The 9487-nt window shown below is 43.2% G+C and overlaps 1 protein-coding gene across 1 annotated transcript; it reads right to left on the bottom strand.

The window, feature by feature from the left end:
* Window positions 1-3129: 3129 nt before the first annotated feature.
* On the bottom strand, window positions 3130-9391 carry LOC103365217 (ras-related protein Rab-8A). The gene is made up of 8 exons (XM_008292597.1): window positions 9240-9391; window positions 8654-8714; window positions 7590-7650; window positions 7082-7159; window positions 6835-6924; window positions 6672-6737; window positions 5385-5435; window positions 3130-5281 (listed from the first exon to the last, which is right to left on the bottom strand). Exons 1-8 carry the CDS (start codon window positions 9361-9363, stop codon window positions 5192-5194), a joined length of 621 nt encoding a protein of 206 aa, XP_008290819.1. The 5' UTR covers window positions 9364-9391; the 3' UTR covers window positions 3130-5191.
* Between the last annotated feature and the right edge of the window lie 96 nt (window positions 9392-9487).

Below are 9487 nucleotides of genomic sequence, written 5' to 3'. Positions count from 1 at the left end.
AACTGAAGAACTCAGTAATGTCTTTTACGGTGTGGAGACAGCGACGTGCATCAGTGGATGTCTGTCACACAAGTGTTCACCATTATGGTGAAAAAAACAAAGAGTTTCAAGTGGACGTTTAGATTTATTAGAGATGAAATGAAGCCCAGACGACACGAGGAGCTGCAGCCTCCACTCGCTACATCAGCTCCAGTGGAAGTTCACAGCACCAAGGTGGAGCTGATGTAAGTGTTAAAAATTAATTTTCTCTGTACTTTCCAGCTGTCACGGGCTCTAATAATAAACGACGCCGTCTCGTTGGTGACCCATTAACCGCTCAGTGGAATGATTCATCGCACATTCCTGTAAACACAGAGAGAGACGCTTCAGAGGAAGTTTTCCTCCCACGTCACGACTGAAAGAAAGTAAAGGTCAGAGTCTTTCTGCTGTCGTTTCGCTCCACAGCTGAAGCAGAAGTGATGATCTGCATCGCAAATGATGGTGTCAGTGACACACAAACAGCCTCTTCACGCACAATCACCTCCTTTTATCATAAATAAAGGTAAACGTTTTACCACCTATGAGTGAATCCAGCTCAGAGATGCACAGATAAAGTCATGAGGCAGATTCTTTAACTTACAGTCTGTCTGTTAAAGCAAAGTGTTCCATATTTTCTCCTTTAAAGCGCATTAACTGCAACCTTTTGCTTAATTTACTGGTTTAACTGATGACAAAAGAAAAGAGAAAAATACAACAGAGAGCAGAATAGTGAGACACTTTGACTGGCTTAAACATTCTCAGATGCTTCGTCACATTTTTCTGCATCCTGGTATCAGTCAGTGGTGATCTACAGGTATCTACAGGTATATACAGGTATATACAGGTATCTACAGGTGATCTACAGGTGTCTACAGGTGATCTACAGGTGATCTACAGGTGATCTACAGGTGTCTATAGGTGTCTACAGGTGATCTACAGGTGATCTACAGGTGATCTACAGGTGATCTACAGCTATATACAGGTATCTACAGGTGATCTACAGCTATATACAGGTATCTACAGGTGATCTACAGCTATATACAGGTATCTACAGGTGATCTACAGGTGTCTACAGGTATTTACAGCTGTCTACAGGTACATCATGTTCAGTTTATTAATCTTACGAGTTCCTCTGCTGCCTTAAAAATGCGAGTTAGCTGACTGAGATCGTAAACGTTTATCTGTAGCGACAAAGTTGAGGAGAGAGTTTGAGTAGAAGATGTTTAATGAGGTGTAAATGAGATCACAGTTCGTCCTCTACGAACTCCAAACTTCTCCTAAAACTTCCTTTAGAGTTCATGCAGCTCTCCAGCTTGTTTGTTTGTCTGTTGTTCTTTTTATCACCTCTGAGCCAAATACTGAACATTTTGCATATTACAGAACAGAAATGAAAGCGTGGCACCGTGCAGGGCAGCAGATTCATTTGCAACACAAAATATATCGTCTACGGAGGACAAAACGTGCTTCAATGGGTATCTGGGAAATAAATAATGTAGAAAATGAATAGAACTAGCAGTGGGACGCGATTAAAACAAATTAGTTAATTAGAGGCTTTGTAATTAATTAATCACATTTAAAACAGCAATATCCGACACAATAAGCAACATTTTTTAATTCAACTGAATGTTGGTTGACGACTGAATCAACGAATAGACAAATACGTGAACTTAAACAACTAAAACGTTTATATTTCATCTGTATTTATCTGCATATTCCAGATTAGTGCAAACTCAAAGTGCAACTACAGCGACTATTTTTCAACATTTTAGGACTTTTTGTCTTATTGTTGCACGTCTGTGGCGTCTCGGCGAGTTTGGAGTGACAAGGCCCAAATTTGCATAAAGCAGACTTGACTTCAACTTTATGCAAATTTGTCAGATTTCGTCCACGTCGCAGCATCAGGCCTTGATGAGAAAACAACGAGCAGAGCGATGCGGCCTCGTTTTCCATCACCGTTCAAACTTTCTCGTGCGCTGACGTTACTCCTGTTTATCTTCTTTGTGGCTGACAGACGAACTTTAGGTGCATCAGCGCCACCTAGTGGCTGGAGTGTGAGCATCAGTGTTACCGGTGTGACATAAATTAGGGAACTGAAAAAGGTGCGATTAAATGTGTTATAATTTCCTAATTAATCAAAATTAATGTGCTAAAGTACCTTTGCATCGCAGCTGGAAGGTCGCTGGTTGGCGTCCCGGTGAGGACACCCGGGATCTTCCTGCGTGGAGTCTCCATGTTCTCCCCGTGCAGCGTGGGTTCTCTCCGGGTTCTCCGGCTTCCTCCCACAGTCCAGAAACATGCTGAGGTTAATTGGTGATTGTAAATTGTCCGTAGGTGTGAATGTGAGTGTGCTTGGTTGTCTGTCTCTAAGTGTAGCCCTGTGATAGACTGGTTACCTGTCCAGGTGAACCTGCCTTCACCCTGAGTCAGCTGGGATAGACTCAGCCCCCCATGACCCTGGTGAGGATTAAGGTGTAGAGATGACGGAAGTCCCAGCCCTAAATGAAATACAAGAAATCGACAGAACTCACTGAAAACAACTAAGATGTGAAACCAAAACCACAAAAGCTGCAGCACTGTTTGATGTTAGCGTGCAGATCATCTTCCTGCTGTCGGGGTTAGGGTTTGTACAGACATGACGTGTAACTTAATCCCAGCTCGCGGCCTTGTTTGGTGAAGGTGTGCCCTGACAGCTGTCTCTGGCGGTTTATTTAATATCATTTACAAACTGAGAGCAGTTCTAGTTTAACTACATTTCTCGACAGTGTGGTTTTAAGGGCGCTGTTTACGGGTTGATCAGTTCTTCAAAGCAACAAGCGCAGAAGAGCTTCAGTGCAGCCTGAGCATCAAGTTCATAAAGAAACTGGACTCCTGCTTCAAAGAGAACTACTGACTGAGAATAAAACTGTGAATGTCAATCACGAGGTAAACCTAAAACTATTCTCCTCTAAAGGAGGAACCATAATTCACAAATCTCACATCACGCTCTATTAAAGGAGACTTGAAACTAGTGATCGAAACCAGAAACTTATCAGACTTAGATTAAATTGATCTTCTCAATATTGTTTTTCGTGTTCATTAGCTAATAAAAGAAACACAAAAACTACAACCAGACATCTTTAAGAATCTCATTTTTAATAAATCATCAAAAGTACACATATCTACAAAAAGCGTAGATCAATAAGATTTATGAAACTACAGTACAATCATTGTAGATCTTATTTACAACTGCTGAATTATTTAATTTATTCCGTCCAACAATAATCAGGGAAAGAAATCCAAATTTAGTCGAGGAATGTTTTAGGATGTTTGAACGACAGAACTGCCAGATTCACGAGGAACAAGGACTCCCAATCAAAAGAATTTCTAGATCAAAACGACGCCACAAACCTGAACCTTCGTCTGACTGGTTTTCATCTGAGAGTCAGTTTAACAAACGAAGCGCTAAAGTCCAACCGGTAATGATTTCTGAAGTACAAGAAAACACGAGTGAAGTTCAGGTTAAAGACTCTTCAGCACCACTTCAAACGATCTGAAAACCTCGGATGTGATTTTAACCGTAAATCAGTTCCTATTTTTTATTTTTTTTTATCCTCTGAGCAGCTCTCTAAAGAGTTCGGAGTGACGGCAGAAAATCAAACAGCACAGATCCTCTGCACATTTCTAATCTCAAATAAAGCTCGTTAAGTCGAATGTGCAAAGCTTTCTGAGGTTCTTCTACGCACCCAGAATGCATAGTTCAGACGGCCGTGACGCCAAAACAACACGCGGAATATCTGGAAGGAGGAAGTCTGGGGTTCCCAAAAGCATCGGCGGCGATGCAAACGAAGCAAATCGACAGGTGGGAATGTTGGAACGACGATGAGGGAAAATACCTTCAATAGAACAACTAAGAGGAGAAGTTTCAGTGCTCAGATGGTTTCAGGAAGCCCAGATGGGGAACAGGGAGGTCTTCTTTGCTTTCAGTTAAGACTTTGCAACAAACACAGTCAATAAATGTTAAGAACTTTTTTTTTTCTTTTTTTTTTTTTAAACAGAAAGAACAAAAAGGAAAAAAGTGCATAATCAATAAGAAAATAAAAAGGGCACTTTGTCATTTTGGTGCTATGTTTTTTGTTCCACTCCATAAATACTGCTACAGCACAGCCCCTATCCAAGGCCCAGAAAACAGTGGTGCTCACGTCCCCCCGTCAGAACCGACGACCGCAACAAGTACAGAGAACAAAGGTTTCATCGTCGCTGTGATTCCTTCAGTGGAACTGAATTGCCTCCAGGTGTTGGGTTCAGGTACTGCCGGCTCACCTGTGGAGGCGTGTCGTCGCCTCACACCGGCCACCGTTTGCCTTTTCTACCTAAAACGATGCGGAGAGCAACGACAGAAGTAATCGGTGTGCCCTGAAAACAAGCAGATTCTGTCCAGAGCCCAGAGGTACTGCAGCCAGGTGAAGGCTCTGAACAGAACGGGGCTCCACAGACACGACATTGCACGTAAACGAGAGGAATGGAATGTTTCAGCCGAAGAGGTGGACAGAAGACATGTAAACCCCACCGCTGATATGATGAGTAAATACACTGGCAGAACCATTTCATACGGTGAAGCAGAACCAATGATACATATTTCTACATTTACTGATCCACCCCGTCGGTACAAACAGAGCTTAAAAACATTGTGCTCTTATCACCTGATCAATGGAGCGTTCTGAAAACTAAACTAACTAGCATGAAGTATAATTTGGCCGATAAGGATGAAATAAATAAGACTTCATCGAGTGATACTGACAACGCGTGACCCGTAGGCGAAGGCTAAAGACGACGGGCAGAAAAGCTTTGTTCGTTCTCAGCGTCTCACAAAGAGGCAGCTTTTAAAAAGTGAATAAAACTTCAGGAAGTGAGTTGAAACCATCGGTCTCAGGAAAAGGAAAAAAAAGAAAAAGAAATCAGGTTTAGTATGTAACAGAGGCCACAGTAGTTAGATCCACAGGTGTCGAGGGAAGACCGTTAAACCGAGGGAGCGATACACTTTGTTTCCTAACTCGATAATCACAGGACAAATCAGAGGAGAGAGACGGAGGAAGACCAGTGAGGAAGGAGGAAGCAGAGATCAGAGCGGGCTCTGTCCAGTTCTGTCCAGTGGGGGACACGGTTAAGGCGATGGCGGACGCAGACTCCCGTCTCCTCACAGCAGCGTGCAGCGGAAGAAGCTGCTCTTCTTGGGCTGTTCTGTAATCTTCACTCCCTGATTGCTGCCCTGCGGGTTGTTGCCCTCCTGGAACAGAGAAGCCAGATCGAATGAGCAGAACACCAGAATACGTCCAACAAACGTACCCTCAGCTATGACCGATAGCGTTTCCGCTGCTTTAAAGTCTTACCAGCTTCTTGTCCATCTTTGCTTTAATGTCTCTGGCGAGGGTTAAGAAGGCCTGCAGACGCAAACACATCAGAAAATTAAAAAACAGGATTCTGTGCAGAAGTAGACAAAGAGGACAGTTTAATTATTACCAGAAAAAAATGACGAATTCACCAATAAAACCAAAACTACTGCAGTATCACACAGTACAGTGGCTACATTACATCAGTAGTTTTGTTTTGTGAGTACATAACCTTAAAAAACCCTCTAGACTGTACGCTAGCAGAGTTGGAAAGTGCAAATGCCCTCTGGTTCCTCATTTGTTTCTTTACTAAACACAGAAACGTGGGACTTTCCCAGAAAATACAACAAAGCTTTATGTTGTAGCACCAGCTTTAATGACATCCTCCTTGTTTCTGATCATCATCGTGCTTTGTCTCTCTTATGGCACGGCCTAAACTCTGCTGTATGAAGTTTCTACGTGATGTTACAGCTCCTGGATTCAATCAGCTGTGACACAGAATTTAAAGCGGACTGACTTGAGGCCCGTTGGCCCTGCAGGCATCATTCATCATCATATGTGACATCCGGCAAATAAACAATTACAAAACTTCCAACGGCAGACTGTCAATACCAGGAACTGGTCCAATTTGGTAGCAGCGTCAAAATGAGCAACTTGTGTCATGTGCACATACGACAATGAATGTAAACGCACAAAACCGACTGCTGGCTCCGGTTCTGTATTCAGCAGTACAGCAGAAGCCTGGATGCACCTTGAAGGGCTCCTTCTACGTTACAACGCTGGAAGAATTAACGTTTCTCTACAAGTTTAGCTGGAATTTTTCTATTTTTGTTTCTATATGCAGTCAATTCCATAAAGTTTTAAATCTGGTGCCATAAATGACATTTGCACCTGCATTTGTAGGGAATTTATTAGTGACAAACTCCCTGACAAATGCACATTTTTAGAGGGACTTACCAGCCATGATAAAGTGTGTAAACTAGTGGGTCTTAGAGGTGCTTGGAGGTGGATTTTGTCACCTTCTGACCCTGTTTCCAGTCCTCGTGCTAAACTAAGCTGCTGCTGTGAAGTTACACAGACTGACTGTCAACTGGACAGTAAATGATTTCCCCAAAACACTGAACTGTTCCTCTGAGCTTCTTGAACACGACTCTTCTCAGACATGAAGGCTGGAGTCAGAATGACTAAACGATATAACTGCTGCTATCCTCAGCACCTTTTCTAGACACAATACATGAAGAATGTTTGTCAGCTCTCACAACGCTATTTCAAAAAGTGTGAACTCACATTCTCCACGTTGATGTTCGCCTTTGCGCTTGTCTCCATGAATTTGATACCGTACTCCAGCGCCAGCTGACAACAGGAGAAAGGAGACATAATGAGTGTCAGAGATAAAAGTGCATTTTAATAAAGTTTTCACTGCATTCGGAGTCACATGCGTCTCGCCCACCTTCTCTCCTCGGTCTTTGGACACCTGTCGCTTGTCGTTGACGTCACATTTATTCCCGAGGACCATCCGCTCCACATCTGCTGAGGCGTGCTGCAGAAAAAAGAAGTTAGCATGGGAGGAAACTGTCAGGAATAAGATGTGTTTAACTGTGTGCAAATACTGCAGCTCTCTGTAGAAGATCAGCACCGAAACATTTAAAATGAAAGAGAACATGTGGATAAAAAGAAAAGAAACAACAAGGTTCTACCTCTTCTATATTCCGTATCCAGTTCTTGATGTTGTCGAAGGACTTCTCGTTGGTGATGTCATACACTAGCATGATGCCCTGCAGAGTTCATAGAGCAGAAGATAAGAACCGAGCAGCCCGACAACAGTAACGTCATTTTTATTCACACATGTCCATGAAGACAGACTTTGAAGTTTACACTGTTTACGTGTCGACCTTTATCAGTGAGGAGTCGTGTTATTTTGGAGCCTCAAGTAAAAGCAGTTGTTTTCAGAATTAAAATATGCAAATCCAGACATCCAGTTAAACTCGTAGTAAAGGAGAGGCTAACGATAATACCACAGCAACGCGCTGAGCACACCTCGGATTTCCAGGAGACATTAACAACAACAGCGACGATGATGGGTGTGGTTCTGGTAAAGGTTTATGCCGAGGCGCTCACATCTGACACGATTACCACTTTACCCAATCAGTTGTCAGAGATAATCTTGGCTATTGCATTATTAGAAAGGCTGACGATGCAACTCACCATGGCTCCCCTGTAGTAGGCCGTCGTGATAGTCCTGAACCTCTCCTGTCCCGCCGTGTCCCTGCACAGAACAACACAGTTCTTCATGCAGTCTTGCAGAACCTTTCTAAAGCCCAACCCACATTTTCTTGACTTTAAGGAATAAACAAAACAAAAATTTCAATATCTGTTTCATATTTGTGCATTCAGCAAAGAGACAAAGAAATACAGAACCAACTCTGACAATTTTCTACTTTTCCTGTTGGTTGTTGGATCACAAACTAGTCACCGAAACATCTAAGAGTCTCAGCTGGATGAAGAGAAAGGACTGATGACCCAGAGCAGTGTTTGGATACTAAACCAAACCTGACTGGTTTTAGGGACACAGCTGTTCAGCAGTCACTCGGTATATACTAGTGAAAGGTATCTCATTAATCAATGCAGTCTAATACACGTGGCCTGCAATAAATCATGTCTTTAAGGCTACAGTCTGACACTTTTGTTTAAGCTGTTTGCAGAAGTGATGATTTAACTTAAAGGTCCCATACTGTGTCTATATTGTGCTGTGTGATTGTTGGAGGTGTTGAGACATCAGGGCGTTTAGTTCTGTCATTCCTAAAGCCCCCCTGAAACTAGTTAGCCTTCCAGGTTTACAAGCGAGTGAGAAGTAACACCGTGAACCAGTAGTCTAGCTAAAACTAACCCCGCTGCTGCCTTCAGGGCGTCAGGCTTTGAAACAGCCCGTTTCAAACTGGGCTAAAACACGGGTTTAAACACTCTGCAGGATTTTAACCTGAAAAAATGAGACGCTCTCTGTAAAATATGAGACTTTCATTCATTTGCTGATATGAGGCACACTATGGGAACTTTAAGGTTACGCAGGAAGCTGCAGTTTGTGGTGCTGTTGATTTATGAACATAAAGAAAAACGAGCGCGACAACCTTCATGTAGGCAGGAAGCAGTGCCGGCAGGTTGTAATATAGCACCTTAAGTGAAGCTTGATGTCTGTAATAAGCCTGTAACTGACTGTCACAGCCATGAATCAGCTGTCAGATGAAAGCTTCTGATACATCTGTGTGTCTTACCATATCTGTAGCTTGATCTTCTTCCCATCTAATTCTATCGTTCTGATTTTGAAGTCAATACCTGAAGAAGCACAAAAGTCACACAATTCACCAAACTTCAAGCACAGCAACAAATGACAGTCGCCCAAACTGACTCAGCATCCCACTGACAGCGACATTAACGGCTGATTTTTGGAAGCACAGGAATAGTTATAAAGATGATGAATACTTTCTGTAACGTTGGCTTCAAGAGTGCGAAGTGCAGGGCAGCTGGTCATAGGGGGGAAATGACTCTGCCAACTAACTAAACTAGCTCACTAGCAGCTCTGTAGCCTGCTAGCTCAGCTTGCCAAAGTTACCGTTAAAAATCACAAATTGGGGTTCCGCCCGTTTAGATCATTCATACTGGGGCTCTCTCGGTATTCTAGTGGGTTAAAGTGTCAGTGAGGGTCCTGGAAAAGCCCCTCGAAGCCGCCGGTTGAGCAGCTTCCTGACTAGCCACCGATGCTAGCATGAAAAGTTAGCTACGAATTAGCATGACGGGATGGGCTGCTCCTGTGCCACTTTTCAAACCCAAGTTAATACCGATAATACGACTTCTACATACCTATAGTGGAGATGAATGTTGAGTTGAAGGCATCTTCTGAAAATCTGAATAGCACGCAGGTCTTTCCGACGCCCGAATCGCCGATTAAAAGTAGTTTAAACAAGTAATCGTAAGTCTTCGCCATGTTATTAGCTAGCTTACTACTGCGGATGTCCCGCCCGCGGTCGAGACGCAGACGTCACTTGTGCTCAGCTTCCCCATTGGTCGGATCGCCTGTCAATCTTCTCTGTCGTCGTGGCTCCGGGAGG

The sequence above is a fragment of the Stegastes partitus genome, unplaced genomic scaffold, assembly GCF_000690725.1.
Source record: "Stegastes partitus isolate 25-593 unplaced genomic scaffold, Stegastes_partitus-1.0.2 Scaffold820, whole genome shotgun sequence".
NCBI lineage: Eukaryota > Metazoa > Chordata > Actinopteri > Pomacentridae > Stegastes > Stegastes partitus.
The sequence above is the reverse complement of the archived record's forward strand: the minus strand, read 5'-3'. Positions and strand labels throughout refer to the sequence as shown.

Coding starts and splice junctions, on each gene's coding strand:
- LOC103365217 (XM_008292597.1), bottom strand. CDS start 9,363: ATGGCGAAGACTTACGATTACTTGTTTAAACTACTTTTAATCGGCGAT. Junction 7,651..8,653: donor AAGATCAAGCTACAGATATG/GTAAGACACACA, acceptor TGTTCTGTGCAG/GGACACGGCGGGACAGGAGA. Junction 5,436..6,671: donor CGAACATCAACGTGGAGAAT/GTGAGTTCACAC, acceptor TTGCGTCTGCAG/GCCTTCTTAACCCTCGCCAG.